This window comes from Micropterus dolomieu, linkage group LG21 (genome assembly GCF_021292245.1).
Source record: "Micropterus dolomieu isolate WLL.071019.BEF.003 ecotype Adirondacks linkage group LG21, ASM2129224v1, whole genome shotgun sequence".
NCBI lineage: Eukaryota > Metazoa > Chordata > Actinopteri > Centrarchiformes > Centrarchidae > Micropterus > Micropterus dolomieu.
Genome location: NC_060170.1, coordinates 10004436 through 10025643, shown reverse-complemented (window position 1 = coordinate 10025643; position 21208 = coordinate 10004436). Strand labels below are relative to the sequence as shown.

The 21208-nt window shown below is 39.4% G+C and overlaps 1 protein-coding gene across 2 annotated transcripts in view; it reads right to left on the bottom strand.

Annotated features, from left to right (window-relative positions):
* The window catches only part of dmrt1 (doublesex and mab-3 related transcription factor 1), a 43391-nt gene that overhangs the window by 17506 nt on the left and 4677 nt on the right, over positions 1 to 21208 (bottom strand). The window contains exon 4 of one of the 2 annotated variants that reach the window (XM_046034234.1): positions 10237 to 10420. In XM_046034234.1, the coding sequence (XP_045890190.1) occupies positions 10237 to 10420 (184 nt within the window). Of the gene's footprint in view, positions 1 to 10236; positions 10424 to 21208 lie in introns of both variants that reach the window. The other variant, XM_046034233.1, reaches the window with a different exon arrangement.

Below are 21208 nucleotides of genomic sequence, written 5' to 3'. Positions count from 1 at the left end.
ATACTGCATTTACAGAAACAGGACATCAATAATTTACACAGCCTTCGATTATTATATATTGATGCACAGAAAAATGACATTAGATAAAACAGAAGTCAGTAGAAGTCTCTGAGAGCTGGTCAGTGTGAGAGTGTGTGAGAGAGATATAGAGAGTGAGAGAAAGAGGACATAAACTACACAGCCCTGGCCATTTAATGTCTCCACAGCCCCAGGCCTGTGCTAATGGTGGTGTTGTACAACACATTACAACGGTGCTTGTGCCCCGAGCAGACAATTACACCGGTACTTAGCCCATCCACAGCCGCAGAGGCTATCAGGGCACTTAGCAGCACAGCAGGGTGGGGAAGACAATCTGACAGGCCACACAGGACTTTTCCACTGTAACCAAGAGCCGGGAGAGACACTCAATCAGCCACACATTCAGTGAGGCCCTTCAGGGGCCCATGGGCCCAGCAGGGTCACTTTCTCTGCTGCTGGCTCTTACTTACAGATTGAACCAAGTCATTACCTCAACCAAAACGAATTTATTTTCTTATTTTTGTTTTGTTTGTAAGGTAGCAACATCTTAATGTGATTAAATATTAAATACTTAAACTGTGAAAGGTGGATTGCTTTTGTTTATCACCACACTGTCTTGTCTTTCTCATTGAGAGATTAACCATTTTGTTGTTTATCCTCTAGTGGTGCACACTAGGATAACTGGGCTGATTCTGGGTCTGATTTTCGGCTCCTCCAAACAATCGTGAGGTGTGTTCCCAATCTGAGGCTGGTCTGACAACATTATCTGCTCAAATTATCCTATAATGTGAGGCATCTTACAGGCATAATCTTAATGCCACCGACTGAGATATTCTGAACAGCGATGGTATATCGAGCAGAAACCCACAACAGCAATATCGAGCAGAAACCCACAAAAGCCAATGAGAACAAGCTGACTTGAAAGTGTCTTGCTCGTGCTCTAAAATATATGATTCTGTTTTCTCAGCTTCAAGTTCATCCACAGATTTATTCTCTTTTTGTTTTGTTTTTCTCTTGTTCCTCTTCTGTTTCTCTGTGCAAAACATAGCACACACAAGTACAACCAGCTGACAACGACAGTTCGCCTCCATGTGTGTTCATTTCTGAAGTCACGTTTGATCATGCAAGTTTCTGTGAGAGTCCCTGGAATCACCACTCTGACATGGTTTAGTAAACGGTAAGAGTGTGGTCCTCACCATTCTTGACTGAATGGTCTGGTGTTTGAGTTCTTATGATTAAACTATAAAAAATCCGTTAATTCTGTTGTTGGTACTTCCCATCGGTTAGGATTGGAAAATCCCCAATCTCTCATGTAAGGAGGAGTTACATTCTTCACCGTTATTTGTTCAGCTTTGTTGTTGTGGTCTTAGCTGTTGTATCTATTTCTGCGTAACTACACTGAAATATTCCTTGTATGTGCACTAGGGCTGCAACGATTAGTCGATTATAAAAATTTGTTGACGTGAAATTTCAATGTCGACGAGTCGTTACAGAGAGGCTGTTTAAGGGAGAGACAGCAATCTTCTTATTAAGAACATTTCTGGTTATTCATTTCCAACTGCAATGCACTACATGGAATGCTGGGGGCAGTGTCGCTTCCACTGTCTGCCATGACTGCTTGACTGTAAGACTACTCACGAAGAAGAAGCATTCATGCCAGAAACAGAAAGCAACAGAAAACAAAATACAGAAAAATTATAGAGATATCATGAAAGGGGGCTGTTGTTTTATTATTCTAAATAGACATTACATTGTTATTGTACAGGTGTGGTTATAGTACTTGCTTTTAACATTTACATTTATTTTATATAGTTCCAAAGAAGAAATCTTTGTTAAAAAGTTAGACATTTTAAAGTTATGAGCTTATTGTTTTGGGTGATTAAGCCTGGCTATCGTCTTAGAGCAGCCTCTCCATAATTCTTTGCATTCTTGGTTTTGAGGTCTCATGGATGATACTGGCTAAGCTCTTTTAGTTGTGTTAGCAAACACGTTAAGTGCAATAGCAAATCTGTGAATTATAGGAGTAGTCTACACTGTCTTGTCTTGTTCCCTGGTTTCCCCTGGCCTCTTGGTGTTTATTCTGAATAGTAAACCTCGTTCACTTAATGGTAACGTTAGCTAGTAAGCTGTGTGTGGGAGATCAGTAATTCACTTGAAAGATATTCAGTTAGTTAAATGGTTTAATTAGGGTTAGGGTGTGACAAAAATAATCGTGACTAGTCGACTAATCGAATCAATAATTAACAGGTTAGTCCACTATGAAAATAATCATTAGTTGCAGCCCTAATGTGCACGCATACCAATAAAGATAATCCTGATATTTAATCATTACTTCAACAGCATCTGAAGCCGGTCCTATTATTATTATTATTATGTTGAAAGAAATATTAAATTAAACCTAGACATCTGAAAAAATTTTATTCTTCAACCAATTTAGCCCACTTTAAACTTTTCCATCAAAACCAACTTTTAATGGGATACTTTACGTCTTACAACTTGACAATACAAGTAGTAAAAAAACTTGTTGATACAGTATTAATTCTCAAGATAAATACATTACACCAATCGAAACCAATAATCTTCTAGCCTTGGCTTTTCTAAGGTGCTGAAACAACACAGACTGCCGGTACTGAACTGAGTGATGTTCTCAGCATGTCAGTGACCAAGGAAATGAACTCTTGCTGCTACATGACATGAAACAGCACTTCCTCTGTAAAAGGTCACCTCTTGGATTAGAAGTACCGATTTGTTTCGGGTCTAATAAATCCAAAAGAGTGAGAGGCCTCTTTGACGTCTCCAGAATGAGTGTGGCCACGAGTGTGTGAGCAAGTACATGTGCAGTGTGTGTGTGTTTGAAGGGACTTTCTTAACTGTCTGTGTGTGTGTGAGAGAGAGTATGTGGGTGTGAGCAAGTGCAAGTTTGAAGTAATCTGATCTGAAAGCAGGTAAAGCCCATTTTAGACACGAAACAAAGAAACTTACTGACGCCAATCTCTCTATTGTTTTTTTTAAACTTATTTTTTCCAGAGGAGGCGGAGAACCTGAAACGACAGACTTTATACGCAGTAACTCACTTTGGTGTACAGTACAGTATAGATTTTAGCAAGAACAAATCAATAGAATATCATCTAGAAAGATAGTAATGGATTTCTAACTTAATGGGCTCACACAGGTCCATCGATTAGCAGGATTAACATCTGCAATACCTCAACAATCTGATTTGCATTTAAATTACTGTGCGCTCTGTGCTGACACCAATATAACAAAACAGACAAACGTATAGCCAACACAGTGGCACTCGATTCTGAGGGCTGACTTTAGTATAAATCTTGTTTTTAAAAAAACAGTAAAAAGTAGATGAAGGGAAAGTTGCTGTGCTGACAGCTTGCAAACTTTGAGCAGTTTTGAATTTAAAACAAAAGTCTAGACAAGGACAAAAAAGAAAGAACATAAACACCGACAGACTCGGCTTGAAGCTGTCTCCTGTAAGACTGAAACAGCCATAACTCTTTTGGGGCAGCTCATCTGAGCCTCCCCGGTTAGATCCTAGTGAGGAAGTGGGGCGAGGTGTTTGTGGAGAAACTGTGTGTGGTGTTTGTATATAACAGGAGGGGGTGTGTGTGGTGGTGGTGGTGGTGAGGGGGGGGGCAGTGTGAGGTGAGATGTTGGGAAGGCAGCGAGGTGGGGTGGGAGTTTGATGGACTGCGCTGTCACCTCCCGCGCTGCGATTTACGGCGGTGGGGCTGCTGACGAGCGCGGGGCAGTAAACAGGCCGGCCGGGGGCGTATTTCACAGAGAGCTGGCTTTTATGAAGAACACCAGGACGGCTCTACCCACAGCTCCGCCCGGCCCGCCGTGACGGATGGAGAAAGACGCATGACAAGCTTCATCATTGTTTGTAAATCTTAACTGTTCCCGCTCACTAACTCCAGAAGGCAATTTTGCGGAGACAGCGGGGCCTGTGAAGGGGGAGGGCAGAGAGGAGGGAGGAAGAGGAGGAGGAGGAGGCGAGGGGAAAGGACAGCGTGGCACTCCTGAAGGTTATTTGGATCTCTGTATTTGGCCAACTGATTAGCCCTATCGTGGGAGGGAGATAAATCTGACGGGGCACTGTTTGGCAGCCAGGTAGACGGGGAGGGCAGGTAGGCTCAGAGCTCACAGCTATTTCCTCCTTATGGACTGATCCCGAGGAACACAACATGTTCAGGCAGAGCGAAACAGTTCAAGGATTAAAAGGAAATGTGGCTGAATAAACACAACCAACAAAGACAATATTCTCTATATTAGCTTTTCCTTCCTTGAAAATTATGCTGCAATTTTTCATTTTCAATTAAGCTGCCCATTATTCTGTGGATGAACTGATTAGTCATTTAGTCTTTAAATAGTGAAAACACACGGCAATTTCCCAGAACATAAGCAGACATTTATAAATTACTTATTTTATCTATCCAAATGGATTAGTCAATACATCAATTAGTCAATCCACAGAAAATTAATTGTCAAATTTTTGATAATCGATTAATCGTTAAAGCCTCAGTCTTTGATGGTAACTTAATATTTGGGTGGATACTAGACCGTTAATCAGATAAAACAAATAATTTAAAGACATCACACTATGTAGACTAAACATTAAATCGAGGAAACAATCAACCTATTAATTGCAAATAATTGTTGCGGCGCTAGTCCAAAACCATGTATCTTTAAAACCAGAAAATCCTCACATTTGAGAAGCTAGAACCAGAGATTGTTTGGTAATTTTGTGTATTTTCTGTTGTTTGGCTTTTCAATTAATTACAAAATCAGATGTTTCAGCTCCAATTGGAAGTACAGCTCTACGTCACTCTGGATAAGCAATGTGAAATACAGTAATCCCGACTATAAAAAAGAAAAAAGCTGCTGTACCTTATAAAATAGAAACAGAGACTATTTTGCAGCCACATAACAAAAGATAAAAAGGAACAACATGCTTATTACCCTGCAGAGTGATTTCTCCTCAGCAGATAAGACATGAATTAGCCTTGGAGCCACATCAAGGACACAGTCCAAGACTTTCACACGCACAATTGTGCAGACAAGGGAAAGGACAAGCCACAAAAAATGTTTCACACACACAACATCTAACACACTCTCCAGTAACACTGTTCATCTTCAGCCGGTGGAAGCATCCTGTTTAGATACAACACACACCCACACATTTGGCAGTGTTTATACCACACATGGGAGAAAGGCTTAGTGTCCCGTGTGAAGCACGAAGTCGTTTTGGTGATTAAACCTCACCAAACTGCGACCATTAGAAAGGCTTTCTGCACCAAGTGGGTAGCACATGTTTAGACTGACTCTTTGACAATACAACGCTGAATCAAACCTCTAACAAAGGTCTTTTCTCAGCTCTGTATAACAAGAGATACTGAAAACAAATTGTTTTATAGGGATGGCATCCTGTATCAGACCCTAACTCTGATCCATCTATCACATTATTATACTCTAACGTACAGTACAGCAGAAGACGAGCAAAGACACTCCCCTAAGATTTCAGTGAAGGTGAATCAAAACAGAATTGGAAAGTAAAAAAAAACATATTTCTACGACTTTTCTCTACTTCTCTCTACTGTGTCTGAAACCTTTGCCGTAAATACAGGACAGATTTACCCTTCAATGCCTCAGAAGTATTCTGATAAATGGCAAATAAGATATGGTAGCCAGCACTGGCCTGAATCCACAAATGTTGGGTAAATACCAGGCAAAGTTCAACGCAGTTAAGTTATACATATGTTATTAGTCAAAAATAATGTTACACAGATACACAGACCCCTCAGCATCTCATTTTATAACAGAGTCAAAATCCAGGAAGAAAATTTTGGGAGCATCCAATGTTAGATTCATTTGGATTTAATATTTTTTAAGTACTTTGCAATATATACAAAAGAGGAATACTTCCCCAAAGACACTTGGTTCAATTCATATACCATAAGCTTTAATAATGGGAAGATTATGAGGCAAAAAACGATTCCTAAAGTTTGGAAAACAACAATTCCACCTTGTTTCCAAAGACTGTTAATTAATTTACGTCATACATTTAGAAAAACCTAATTTTAATAACTGGCTGCTGATTTTTCTACATATTAAACACGAAAAGATGTATTTAAATACAAATTCTAGAAGAGAAAATCACTCTGAAAAAATACAGAAAAATGTGCAACCTGTGCTGAAGTAGCTTCCTGTTAAGTGGTCACGAGCCAGAAAAAAGGTTGAAAACCACTGATATTTCTCTGGTGTTGGAGTCTGAGTCCACCAACTGTGGGACCACCCGCTGAGAGCGTTGTTATCTTGTAATGGAGCATGGCGATTCACAGCAGGGGGCTGACGTGGGACCCTCACAGGAAACAGACAGGTGAAAGTCATAAACAAATACATGTACAAGAGAAGATGCGGGGGTCTTTAGTTGGTGATGCTGGTGGTGTCAGCAGCCTATTTCACTAAAAGACGGATGTTGATGTTCTACTACTGATGCCCTTCCCCTATGATCTTTATAAATAAGTAATAACATACAATAAAACTTTATCTTTTAATTCCTGAAAAGAAAATTGCCTTTTTTTGTTTTAGTTACACTAGGTAAGGAGTTGTGGTTAAATCACTAATCAAACTGCTGTATTTTAAGGAAAAAAGCAGCAGTGATTTAAGTTTTTGAGCCATCATTAAAGATAATACAAATTAGTTTTAATAAACCATTTAGGTTTCTTCGCTCCAATTCAGTTTCAAACAGGATAGAAAACAAAAAAAGACATGTAATAACTAACAGGACCTGCCTTCTGTCAATCACAACCTATTCAGGAGAAACCTGGATAACACCAGACAGAGTTGGTTACTTTCAAGGGGTAAAAGGTTTTATTAACACAAATAAGGCTTCACATAACTGGAAAATATCCCTGCACACCTGAAAAAGTAACAGGTGCAACACAACTTGAGTAAAAGTTAAAGGTCTACAGCATTGTGTCTGACTTGGTGATGGCATGTTCATCTATAGCATTTCAGTCTTCATAACCTTCAGGTGTACCTTCAGGGTCACCACAGTTCTTTGTTTATACATAAATACTCTAAATTAGCCAATCAGGCGACCTCAGAAACAAGGTCAATTGTGGAATGAAGTGCCGTCAGAAAAGTTAATGAAAGTAAAGGATCATCACCCGACTGGTTACCGGCAGCACTGGTAGAAATCCCGGTGGGGTCGTTACTCTGTGGGCCTTTAGAGCAACCTGTTATACAAAAATACATACCACAGAGATGCATCGTTGGCAGCTGAAGCGGTAAGACAAAAGCCAGCAGGGATAAGATAAGCAAGGTTTGGGTTTGGCTGGCTTAGATATGTCGGCCCCTTTTGCTGAAACATGTTCAACTTTTCATAAAGCTGGTGTGCTTGCCAATGATCAATCACAGCCTGGATGGGGCGGGAAATTAAAAAAAAGGATGATGAGCTACTAGAGATGAAACGGTATGAACATTTCATATCATGATTATAGTGACCAAAATTATCTGCTAAATCACGACTGCCACTGCTAAAATTTCTCACAATCATTAAACTATGCGCTACAAATGTTTTCACTCGCACACTGTGCGAGCACGGCAGCACTCAATGCTCGTTCTATGCAGAACATACGTGACAGATGGTGTTATAACAGCAGCGAAACTCTGAATCAGGAGGTGCGTAGCGAGTGTTTGATTGTCCGAGCGGCAGAAAGTGACGGTGAATGCGAGAGGAGGAAAATACTCTGGCAGTAAATGTACGTTGCCTGTTACAGTGTGTCAGCTTCTCAAGACCAAGAAAAGTCTGTTGTTTCCCACCTGCTGGAAAAGTGAAGCGCTAAGTTAGCTAACATCTCCCCTTCAGACTGCGCAGCTGAGCAGGAAAGCTTCTACAGCAGCTACACAGCTGCTATGTAACTTAACATTAGCTCAATTTATAGAAAGTAACTGGAAGCTGTACTTTATTACTGCCTACTAGTCCAATGTTGAGAACATCAGGTACAAACTTAGACTAAATAGACGTAGCCTGCAGCTCTGACCTGTACAGACTGATTCAATTATTTTTCAGTTTTAAGTCTGAAAAAGTGGTTTTGGAAAAGAAAGGACGGAGGTGACTGGAGGAGCTGAGGTTAGTAAAGCTAATTAGTGATGCAAACTAGTCCTTTTAAGCTAAAGAGGAGACGTTTCTTTTTGTCTCCTGCCCCCGCTGCTGAAAAAAATCCTAGAGGAAACACTGCAGCCAAACCTTATGTAAACATATGAAAATCATGTGAAATGTGCACTAACATAAAGATGTTATATAATAATAATCATATTGTTAGTAGTAGTAGTAGTATATAAGTAAATGCAGTGACCCAATGCACAATTACATGACTACAAATGAGTCTTAAGAAGGCCGTGATAGTAACTGCAATGAGTCCAACAACTGACATAGATACAGAGGAGTCTGCAGCGTGGATCCTGCTGGAACAGTTTTACATCTAATTCCTTGTCTGCCGGATGCTGCACATGCACGCCTGCTTCTGGGAGTTCTGCTAACTTTGGTTGATACGTAGAGAATTTACGATGAGCCAGAGCCAAGATGCCACTGTGACAAAATGTGCTGCTTTTAGCCACGTCTTCCTGATTCTATTTTACATGTGTTCTAATTTACATATGTTTTACTATAGTTATTGTTATAAATATCGTTCAGTAATCTTGTTTACATAAAGAGTGGCATGGGTTGTGTGGGTGCTGCTGGTGTATCGTGTATCCGTCACTGTTCAAGCACTGCGGCTTGTGGAGTGTGGGACGTTTTCTGTGATGAGTGTTTTTTCTCATCACTGTGATAAGTGTTTTAAAAACTGTTTTCAATGTGTCAAATTTTCAATATTTTAAAAAGCTTTGTCAATGTGTAAAGGCCCATGTGTGTGTCCAGATACCAGGGTCTTCACTTCACTAGTCCTCCACTGATTTCACATCATAATTGCACCCAATCAGAAGAAACACACACACACACACAGTATAAATATCATAAGTAATAAATTGATTGTTAATAAACTCTGTGTCACTGTGCTCCTAAATGTCTTGTGTCATGAACTCCTTGGGGAAAAAAGTTAGCATAGAGACTTGAATCTATAAAACATCACATTTTATAGAGCACTAAATCAGCATCACTGTAACAACCCAAACTCTCCAAGAGTTAACGAGTTATAATTAGGGCTTACAATGGTGCCTTTACAGAGTAAGAGCTGGATAGTAAACGTAAGCAGTGATTTCCACTTTGGCTGAACAGACAAAGAAAAGAGCGCCACCTACAGACTTCTCAAACTTAATCAACAATCTCACTCGCTGATGATCTGGTGCCTGTTTCACCAAATCTGCAACATGCAAGCTGCGATTAGCAACATTCGATCATTTCCTCTTGTGCTTATTTTGACAAGACATAGAAAAAAGGTGTCTCACAGAATTGTGTTCTAAAACTTATTTATCTTTCCTGAAGCACACTAAAACAACTCTCTCTCACTGAATTGTTCTATTTCTTCCCTCTTATCTCTCATCGTGCATTCTTTGCAAAGTTCCACAAATACTTTGCTGAACATATTTGGCAATACACACAATCTGATTTACCCACATTCACAGGCACTGAGAAAGGCAGAAAATCCAGGCAACTACCCTCAGCAGCCATGCTCAGCTGAGTTTAGTAGCATAGAGCGCCAGAGATCTACGGCTGTATAGTCAGAAATCAGAGATAAGATCTACTTCATCTTTAAACACGACAAAAAGAAACAGAGCTGCACTGTCATGTCTTTGACACCTTTTGGTTGTTTTCTTTGATGGCTGCTAATTATTTACATTTATTCATTTAGCTGACGCTTTTATCCAAAGCGATTTACAATTGCTATTTATGTCAGAGGTCGCACAATTCTAGAGCAACTAAAGGTTAAGTGTCTTGCTCACATGAATTTACTTTGAGGCAGACACACATCATACACGTCTGTATTTGAAGAAAAATAAAAGTATAGGAAAAGTAAAAAAAGCTTCACTTTAGACTAAATTAATCTTAAATTTTATGGCACCCTTGACTTGAGTGAAATCCTCCCTTGAATGTACTTAACCACACTGTTGATCAAGTCTGGGTAAAACTTGATGGGGCCTGCAAAGTGTGTGTGTGTGTGTGTGTGTGTGTGTGTGTGTGTGTGTGTGTGTGTCACTCACAGGCCTCCATGGTTTCAGAGCAGTTGTTGTTGTTGTTGTTGTTGTCCTCCAGGCTGAAGAGGGGCGGCACACAGGTGGTGGAGCCCAGGCCCTGAGTCAGGTAGGTGGCTGCTGGGTAGTAGGAATGCATCCGGTACTGAGAGGACATGTTGTGGCTTGACAGGCGGCCATCGCCGTGGGGCAACTGCTTCATCCAAGAAGACACAAAAACATGACATTTTACACACATAGGACAAAAAAAATTCTTAATGTGCTGTATTTCACAGACAATGTCCTAATCATCAGATGGGTTGATCTCAGTTTGTGTCAAAATCCCTCTGTTTGCTTAAAATACTGTGGGAAAGTTCTGCTGTAATCATGTGCTGGTGTTGTGTGTGTCATATGATAATGAGACGATGCTTGTTGTCACGAGGACACAAAAACAGTCCCAGCAGAGGAATATAAGCAACATGTAGCATGAAATAACTGATTCTATAGCTAAATAATGTAACTACTAACTTTCAAATTACTTCAGTAGAAGTTAATTATTATTAAGTTAGTTATTATTTAAAAATAATTATTTTTAATGAATAAGAGACAGCAACAAAGGTTGTTGCCTGTTAAAGACCTGGTGGCCTAACTGTTAAAGAAACCGTTATATTATTCAGGAAACTCTGATCAAACAGCAGATCAGTCTCTGTCTATTGATAAACTGCAGGAAAGTTTTTACATTTCAACTCTGGCAGCAGGCGGGCGTATGCGTGACACGACAATGACCGTGCCAGTTTCACGGGATCACGCCAGTTACACAGAAGCCGTTGCCAAGGTTACCTCGCGGAGCGCTTGTTTGTCTGTCTGTTGATGAGGAGCGCAGAGCGACCCCGTGGATCAAAGCCGTCTGAAAAGGCCTTATATAAACTCTGTCACAACAATTCACAAGAAATTAATAACTTGCCAAAACCTTTAACATCAGGACGACTTCAAAAGCAACCATTCATACAGCAAAGTGTATATAGTCTATATGATTGATCAATCGACAAACAATTAGACATAGCCTATAACAAGCAATAATCAAATCCTAACCGATGCTTACTGTCAACTCAGTGTTGGGCAAGTTACTCAGAAATAATATAGCTATTACCTAGTTACTTGGCATATAGGCTACTCCTTAAAACTAATATTAGCTACTCTAGCCTACTTATTACTGGGTACTCGGTGATATAATGCCACACTCTCCCGATGAGTCCAAGCATCACTGGCAGTAGTTTCAGAGTTTCATGTTGCTGTTTTGCTTTAGCTGATGCTTCAATTAGCCTAAGTCAATGTAGAATTGTTCGCGGTTATAAGCTTTTTGCTGGTCGCGCAAAGTTTACAACGGACGACAATGTTCTTCGCATCTTAGACTGTGACACAATAATGGCAACAATGTTACTTACAGCTGTCGAAAATACCTCTCCTCCCTGTTCTCCTGTCTTCCTTTTTGGCTAATAGCTGATAAGGTCCGGTGCCGATGAGCTGCAGTGCACTCGTCAGGGATGGTGCGTTCAGTAGGGCAGCCTTAATATGATTAGTAACTGTAATAACATTACTGCTTTGGAAATAGTAATCCGTCATTCTGTTCTTTACTGGGAAAAGTAATATTACAGTATTACTGCCCAACACGTTACGTACCACTGATGCGCGAGAGCGACTGTGGTACACACTGCTCAGGTGTGGAATGGGCAGCTGAACGCAAACGAACATCTTCATCCTTGTTGATACTTGGAAAGGAAGAAAACTTTACACACGTCAGCGGAAAAATCACATCCCTGATTTGCGATATTATTGCAATATTATAAAACGAGATTTTATAATCAAAATGGCTGCGATTACCCTCTGGTCACATGACACGCAAGAGTTAACCAGTCTGCAGAGGACGCATCAACTGTTACGCTGTACCTTGACTTGTTGTTGTAGAATGGCCTTAAGCTTGACAGAAATTGACACTACAGAAACTTAAGCATCACACAGGGAATTAAATTAGCACTCGCCACATGCGGGTAACTTGGTGGTGGTGGTTGAAATCTTGGTTGAAATGCACAACAGATAGTCACGAGTAGTAAGTTAAGCCTATTGTGGCGATCGGCGGCAGCATCACACACTCTGATTTGGACCACATATGGAAATGGCCCAACTCCAAAATTGAAAAGATTAGATTCCATGTGACTTGGCCTGTTCACACTGTCATAAAAAGATCAGATCTGAGTCACATATGCGCAAGAAAATCGGATTTGAGTCACATTGGCCTGCAGTCTGAGCGTAGCCATTAATTGGTGGTTGAACTGTTGGTTTTGTATTGAGTGCTTACTGTATAATACACTGTGGTACTGTATAATACCTACTACTGTAGGTAGGCCGACCTGATGAGATAATATCATATCATTTAATGCCATGACTTGACTCTCAAATTATCTTTCTGATATTATTATAATTTGTATATTTGTAATAATTTCTTCTCCACCATTTCTCATAATGATAATTCATGCAATTCATGCATCACCTAATTTCATCATAACACAGGCCGGACTCACACGAAATAACAGTGTATGTTTAATCTATCTAATATTGTGTTGGTCATACTATAGGCTACACTTGATTTACTGCTTGTCCGTTTTGAATAATACAGAAGGTAAAGAGCTTAAAAATTAATCGCATATTAAAACGCAATCGCAATATTGGTAAAAAAAAAATTGCAATTAGATCATTTTACAAAAGCGTTCAGCCCAGTGACAAATGCTTTGCACATGCTGGCTTTAAAAGGTCTTTGCTTCCTCCTACTCTCTAACCTACGTCATTCACTGTTTGCAAAAGAGGCTACATTTTATTCTCTCTAGGAACACACGCAAGATCGGCAACAAAATAATACAAGTTATAACTCCTGCACTGGGTCCTCATATGTAACTGTGTCCTTGAAGCTACTGTTTTCAGTAACAAAAGGATTATTTAATGAAATACTGTTTATGTCTTCCTATTTTATTTTATAAACAAACCACATGTAAACCCCTATAAAGGGTCATTAGCCCTTTTATTTACATGATATCAATGCATACTAGTGCAACAAAACCAGTGGATATGCATTTTCTGCACTTGTACAACACAATATAAACATCATTGTTCTATGATCCAACATGTCCGACAGCACAATCCTCCAAATCCGCCATCATCAGCTCACAGGCAACACTTTCATAACCTAATCTGACAGGAAGAAATATAGAGATAAAATCATATATGACAGAGAATTAGTAGTGTTTGAATTCATGGGTCCATGGCCTGTTCTAAAAATGGGCTGCAACACACAGCGCTGGCTTTCTCCAGTCCTCTGAAAACTTTAAAACGAGCTGTCTACTCAGCAGCAAGGCCGCCTCACGGAGGGTTTTCAATTTCACTTTTATGGAATTTGATTTCTGTCAGCCTGTAATATGTCACCCGCATTGTCCACACCATCAATTCTCCGACAGCTTTATAAACTGTTATTTAAGCTACACTCAGCTTTTGTATTAGGCTGTGAAAAATACAATAGAGATTGGACTGGAGTCTTGAAAGCTTACAGTTTGCAGGACACATACAGCAGCAAACAAAAGTGAAAGTTGCGCACAAAAGGCAAGTTTTGTCATGCGTACAGAAAAAAGGTTTACATCCAGTAACTTACTTAAACGTTCAATGGGATGCCATTCTCACTGTATACTGGTGGGGTGACTTCTATTTCAACTATAGTTTCATTAGAAGCTGTGTACATGCATCAGCGGAACAGGAAACAGGGTTTTTCCTGCATAGAGAAATTTTTGGTGGCCCCCAAAGAGGTTTTAGGGACCGCCAAAGAAAAATCCAGCACCAAAATGATCAGAATTGAAAAAAAGCGTTTCAAATAGTCTCCGAATGTGTTTCAATAGTATTTATCAAACAACTGTTGAGCAAGCAGAACATAAACTTAGATAAGTCTTGTCTTCCAGCAGTCACCTCTAGCCACCATCCACAGCCTCTGTATTTTACACATGCAGCTGGCGCTGGATTTATAAACCAGCTGCTGCGTTGGTTTGATGCTATGAAGACTACTGGAAGAAATGACTTACTGTGATTTGTCACTATATTAAAGCCGTTTGTGCTTCAAGTGGGCCGATCACTCACTTTCTCCGCAGGGAGATCGGGAGCCTGTCGTGCAGCCGTATGTGTAGTTGCTCGTCAAAGTCACTTTTGTGAACTGACCAATCACATCCAGGAGGAGGCCGGACATTAAATAAAGGCTGAGGCGCAGTCTATGGGCGCCTCAGCAAACTTTAGAAATGCTTAACTCGTTGTTCTGTATGCACGATTTTTATTATTGACAAGTTTGTACTCTGCATAAACAAATCAGAGACCACCATGTAGAGCATCTTTCTTGCACAATAATGACAAAATGAAAATGAAACTGCTGTTTTTTTCAACTGGAATTAATATTAGGCTACTAATGGTAAGCTATAGTAACCTGTACTATTATCTGAAATTATAAAGAATATACTAACATTAGCACTAATCAAACCTTAACCACAGTGGTGTAGGCTAATATCAGAAAATGGTATTATTTGTGAAACAACTGAATCTCACCTAATAAACTATCTGTAGGCAAATTATCCAAATAAAATGTAACCTGTAATTATATTATTATACTAACATTATACTTTCTATTTAATGTTGTAATATGTATTAATACACTAATGTAGGCCTTTACTCCTCCAGGTTGTGGATATATTTTGTTTATCAAATGGTCAGAAATAACAAGAAAATGCATAGATTTCAGTCATATGGTAACTCATTGACTTTACTGTACGCATACCAATCATGCTTACTTATGCGCAAAGTCACCCCACTGAGCCAGGAAAAGGCCTGGAAACGCGCAGTCCAAACACATTTTTATAGTTTTCTAACAAATCAATCCATGGTCAAATCACATCACATGACACATACTTTTACTGTACACTACTTTGTGTCCTGTGACACTTTGTTAAAAGAATCTGTGGACTTAAGGTTAGTTGAGCATCTCTCTATTTACGCTGAGACAAACTTTACAGGATGCTTCATTCAGTATGCACCAGTTGGATGTGTTTTTCCCCAACTCACGCATGGAAGACAGTGAGAGACAATCAAAAGCAGAGAAGGGAAGCTGGATTTATACTACAGCGATGACTCGATGCCGATACCTATGGCATTGGCAACGCACGTACCCTCACATTTATACTTGTGCGTTGGTGTCTGTGTCGCTCTGCAAGTACAACGCCAAAACACTAGTTTTTTTTTCTAGGTTTGTATGTTCCACTGTGTTGACTTCTGCCGGTGAGCTGGCTAACTTCCAGTTTAGTCCTCCGCAAACTTGAAAGGGGGTAAAATAATAATTGTGCGGTTCTTCTAGACTTTCCAAATGTTATCGACCAAATGGATCAAATTCTGGTAGTGAAACGAGTCATTTAGCGGGGGTTGTGGTGCTCAAAAAAAGTATCCACTGTTTTACAGTTGCTTGTTTGGCCACTAATAAAACTGGCTTCAAAGCACAGAGCACTTCCTGGGAGCTTGGGGGAAATGCAATGCTGCCAGGCCGACCAATCACTGGTCTTGCGGTTTGCGTAGGCATGTCAGGCTACAGCGCAGGGCATGGTATTGGGGGTAACCAACAGCGCTGATCTGACATCAGCATTTTTTAAGTTTTGTTTCAAAATATGTGATTCAAATCAAGTCAAGTATTTACCTAAAGGTGTTCCTGTTTACAATCATTTACATAACTATCAATGTTTATTGGAAATGACAGAAGGTTACAATATTGGGACCTGTGAAAAATTTGACTTCAGCTAAATTTATTAAAATTTAGACGAACCAGTGCCACCAATGCAAAACATTAGTCTGGAGCACTATAGCTACGTTTAGGCTTTAAGGTGATCAGAATAAGATTTGATGGCACAGATATAGGGAATGCAAATGAATTACCCTCTCAGTGTATCCTGTATTTGGGTTGGTCATGGCTTTTCCAGAAAATTATAGCAACACTGAACAAGAAATAAAGTCTGGAAACATTATCTGTGGAAATAGATGTGAAGTGTGTCAATTACTAGAGGCAGTTTAAAACTGTCTGGGGTGCGTGCCATGTGTTTATTGTGTTTAAGCAGCCAAAGGCCAAACAAATAACCAGTTCACTTCATATATGCTACAATGGTCAGTGAGACTATGGGATTAAATATAACACACCTCAGTGCTTCAACACCACACTAATGTTAGTTTGTGTGCACATAGTTTTGTTGATCTATTGCCTCTTGTTTTCTTTTAAATTACTTCTTGAAAATAAATGAAAAGGAAATTCAATCTCATGTTGTCCCCACTGTGCCAAAATCATACTGAACAGTGACCCCATAACCACGTTGAACCATACATTTTGTGTACTGTTACACACCTAGTATCAACAGCGTTTGTGGTAAAGTGTGTGTAACAGTGATTAAGCTCTCCCTTACAGTTATGGTTTGCCCTCTTTCTACACTCATCTCATCAAGGCAGAAAAATCTGAAAGCATATTAAGGAATTATTGTTTTTAGTTTCTCAACTGTGATAAATTCAAGAACGCGTTCTACACAAGCACCATCAGAAAATCATAGATGACCTGTTGATAACTTTACCAAACAATTACATCTCCAGAACCTGTTTCTAAATGCATTTCATGGCACTGAGCATTAGTAGGTAAACAAATGTCAATTCAGTGTGTTGGCAGAGGTGATGTATAGTCGAAGTTCTGGAAAGAAAGTCATTAGCTACGTGAGATTAACAACAACTCAGCAACACCGGTGTTATCATTTAAAGAAACTATAACTTACACTACATTACATTACAGTACAGTACAGGATAAGTATAACAACAAATGTGGACATACTGCAGAACTCGGCCACACATCCACAGTACTGTCCCGAAACTCTCTAACTAATTTGTTGACTCCTGTGGGGGCTTCTTTACCTCCCTGAGAGGGCCTGTCTTCTTATCTGGCACCATCTCCTGTCTGGAAGCTCTACACCACCATCATATTATCATCATCTACCTGCATGACAGCCAAGCACCACTGAGTGCACAGGAGAGGCGAGGACGAGGTAGATGGCTTTACACTGATAAAGACCACAGTGTTTCCTTGAGGGTTTAACTAGCAGTAAATTAGGAATTTAATGTTAAGGATATAATTGATGATGGTGGTGTGTTGAAGATGTGCTTCCAGTAAATAGATCTGATAAACAGATAAATACAGCCGTAAACATCTTCATATAAATAAATATCCATCATGGCACTCTTTCTTGCAAATGTTCTTGCGACAGCGATTCAACTTCAGTCAGTTATTTTAATAACAAAATAGGTGTGCTGGAGAAGATGTGTGATGGAGAAGAATGAAAGGAAAGTCGATGAGAAAAGACGTCACAGCCCGACACTATGCTCTTTGGAAAAACCACAACAGTAAGTGCTTGAAGTGCAAATATGGAGACAAAATCTAAATTGAGTAACTCAAGGATAATCACTTCAGGTGGGGATGCTGAAATTGGATTACAGCCTTAATATATATATATATATATTAAGTTGTGGAGGTTTAGGACAGGTAGAGGAGACACAAGAAAAGCTTTTTATTTTTTAACAGTGGAGGCACGATAAATATTCCAATTCAGCTAATAAAAAAACTAAGATTAAATGAAATAAATGCTATTTCATCACTTTTTGTGATTGTAACAATGAATTTCTAGTTACAAATTGTGCAAGTGTGTGTTTGTGGCGCTGAAACTCTTCTTCAAGTAATCAGCTCTTCATGCAAATACAAATAAAGGCGTCCCTGAATTTGAATAACCGCACGTAGCCCTCTGAACCTGACAACTTCACTGAAAATATCATAAATCACAAAGGTGGATGGCTAAATTATGCTAAAGAGTGCTAACTGATTAGCATTAATGTGCTCACTTTCTCCTTCGCGCGCTGAAGCATAGCGGTTTGTTCCTCTGCCGACAGACAATACCATTAACCTTTGCAATTCAGGCTCTGCTGTGCGGTGGCAGGTTAGCGGAGGCAGTGACCCCAAAACTAGATGTTGCTATTGGGTGGTGGGGGTGAGCGTGAAGAAGACAGAGCAGGGGTGGACAAATGTGCTTCATAAAAAACAAAACACCTCATCTGAAATTACTTGAGTTATGGATCTAATTTGCTTCACGCACAAACTCATCTCATTTGACACTATAGAGATACATTTAAGCATAAATTCAGTGAGAATATCATGATGGGCAAACAAGAGTGTGTTTGTGTGTGTGTGTGTGTGTGTTGGTGGGACGTTCGTTACCGTCTCCCTGATGTGTCCTACGTTATAGCCTAAGTGCCGACATTATAGCAGACACTCTCATCCATCTCTAAGGAAAACAAAGAAATAAAAGTTTCTATAAATCACTACCAGAGCCGAAAAAAAATTAACTTCTAATGTCCACAAGGTTGCATACACATCAGGTGCACCTGCTTGTGTTTTAAATAAAATCTGATTTCATTCAAGGTTTCAGTGCAAAGATAGGGTATCATAAACTTTTCATCACATTGCTTTTGTCTTTTTTACAGTTGCATTCTTTAAGTCTGTTATTTTATTTATCAGGACAAACAGCCAGCTAATTTATTTGATTCGATTTTGATAATCAATCATTTATCAAGCAAAGATTGTAAATATTTGTTGACTCCAGCTTCTCAAATGTTGTATCTGAAGAAATATCTACTAACTTTCAAATTAGTTCAGTTGAAGTTAATAGATGATTTTTAATGAATAAGAGACAACAGCAAAGGTTGTTGCCTGTTTAAGACCTTGTGGCCTGACTGTTAAAGAAACACTTCAGGAAACTCAAACAGCTGATCAGTCTCTATCTGTTGATAAACTGTAGGAAAAAGTTTGAACTCTGGCAACGGGCGGGCGTGTGCGTGAGACGAGAACGACCGCGACAGTTTAACGGGATCGCGACAGTCACACAGAAGCCGTTGCCATGGTTACCTTGCGGCGCGCTTGTTTGCCTGTCTGTTGATGAGGAGCGCGGAGCGACCCGTGTGAAAAGGCCTTATATAGCCTAAACCTTATCACAACAATTCACAAGATATTAATTAATAACTTGCCAAATACTTTAACATAAGGACGACTTAAAAAGCAACCATTCACACAGCAAAGTGTGTATAGTCTACATGAGTGATCAATAGACAATAAAGTCAAAGTAAACATTAGACATAAAAAAGTGGAGTGGAATCCAGTTCAAAAAATCTTCGAGTGGACATATTCTCTTTCAAGTGGGGAAACTGCACATATTTAAACGGATAACTTGACAGCTTCTAACAAGCAATAATCAAAACATTCCCAATTTATCTGTTCCTTATTGTCAACTCAGTGTTGGGCAAGTTACTCAGAAATAATATTACCTACTAGTTACTTAGCATAGGCTATAGACCTACTCCTTGAAAAAGTAATATTAGCTACTCTACTTAGGCCCACTACTGGGTGATAGCCTACTATAACCCCACTCTCTCTGGTGAGTGCAATGAGTCCAAGTATCACTGGCAGCAAGGGCCGGAGTTTCTTTCTGAGTTTCACGTTGCTGTGTTGCTTTAGCTGATGCTTCAATTAGCCTAAGTATAAATGTAGAACTTTTTGCTGGTCGCACAAAGTTTACAACGGACGACAATGTTCTTTGCATCTTAGACTGTGACACAGTAATGGCAATGACGTTACTTAAAGCTTTCGAAAATACCTCTCTCTCCCTGTTCTGCAGTTGTCCATTAGCTTCTTGGCTAACAGCTGGCTTTAACAAACTGACGAGAATGACCGCGACAGTAACTACTGAACTACGGCCCACTACTGTATGGAGGTGAGCGTCTTGCTCACGGACACCTCGGCAGTCATTGCTGAGTGAATGAAAGTTACACTCTTCTCTAACTTCTATTTCTATTTCTTCTCTATACTTCTATTCTATCAAGGTGGATGAATACCACAAAAGATTTTTTTCCTTTCAACACAAATGTAGCTAAATTCATCTGTTACAAAGGAGTATTTTTAAAACGACAACTTTGGTGCTACTTTCACCTCTTCCAGCTGTGCATCCACACAGATGAGCACACCGACTGACGTGGGTTTCATGTTACTGTGACAGTTTTGTGGTCAGGTAACAGAAAGTAAGTTATGCTGAGGTGATTTGTAGCTTTACTCCTGTTTCTGTGGCATTAAGCAACTTAGATGTTAAGTTCCCTCTCGAACATAGACACAAAAACAAACACACACTTACACACAAACATGACACCAGACCATCATGTACTTTATGTCCAATCCATCTCTTTTAGCTCAGAAGCTTTCGGATGTTTTTTGTTCTTTTAACTCTTGCATATGACTTGTGTGACTCCTAATCCAGCCATCAGTTTAACCACTATAATCAGTCTACATAGTGTAACACCACTCTGAGACAGGACATACAACATTAAACAGATGCTGCTAAAATTCAGCCTCTTACTTACAGTAATTCATATTCCGAAGAGTATTTTACCATAAAACTAAAACTTTTTTTTACAGTGTTCATGGTTCCCAGTGCTGGCTGGTAAAGGTAGCTGGGTTTGGGTGCAAACTTGATGGATATCTGCCTTTTATTAAGTATCTACCAATGAAAAAACTTTCATTATGATGAGAGATATATGGAAAAACAGGATGGACAGGTTGCAAGAAAGCTATTTTTTCTTTCTGTACATTATGGTAAGTTTTCGGTTAAATGCTAAATGATATTTTTGTACATTCTTTTAAGAGATTTATTGTCTCATCTAAATGCTGCCTCAGAAGCTTTTCCACCATGACAACAATAATGTTAAATGTACAAAAACACTTGACTTGTACATAGACATTTTATTTTTGTTATTTTTTGTATTTTATTACTTACTTTCACATTAAAAAAATTGTCAAACCGATTAATCAATT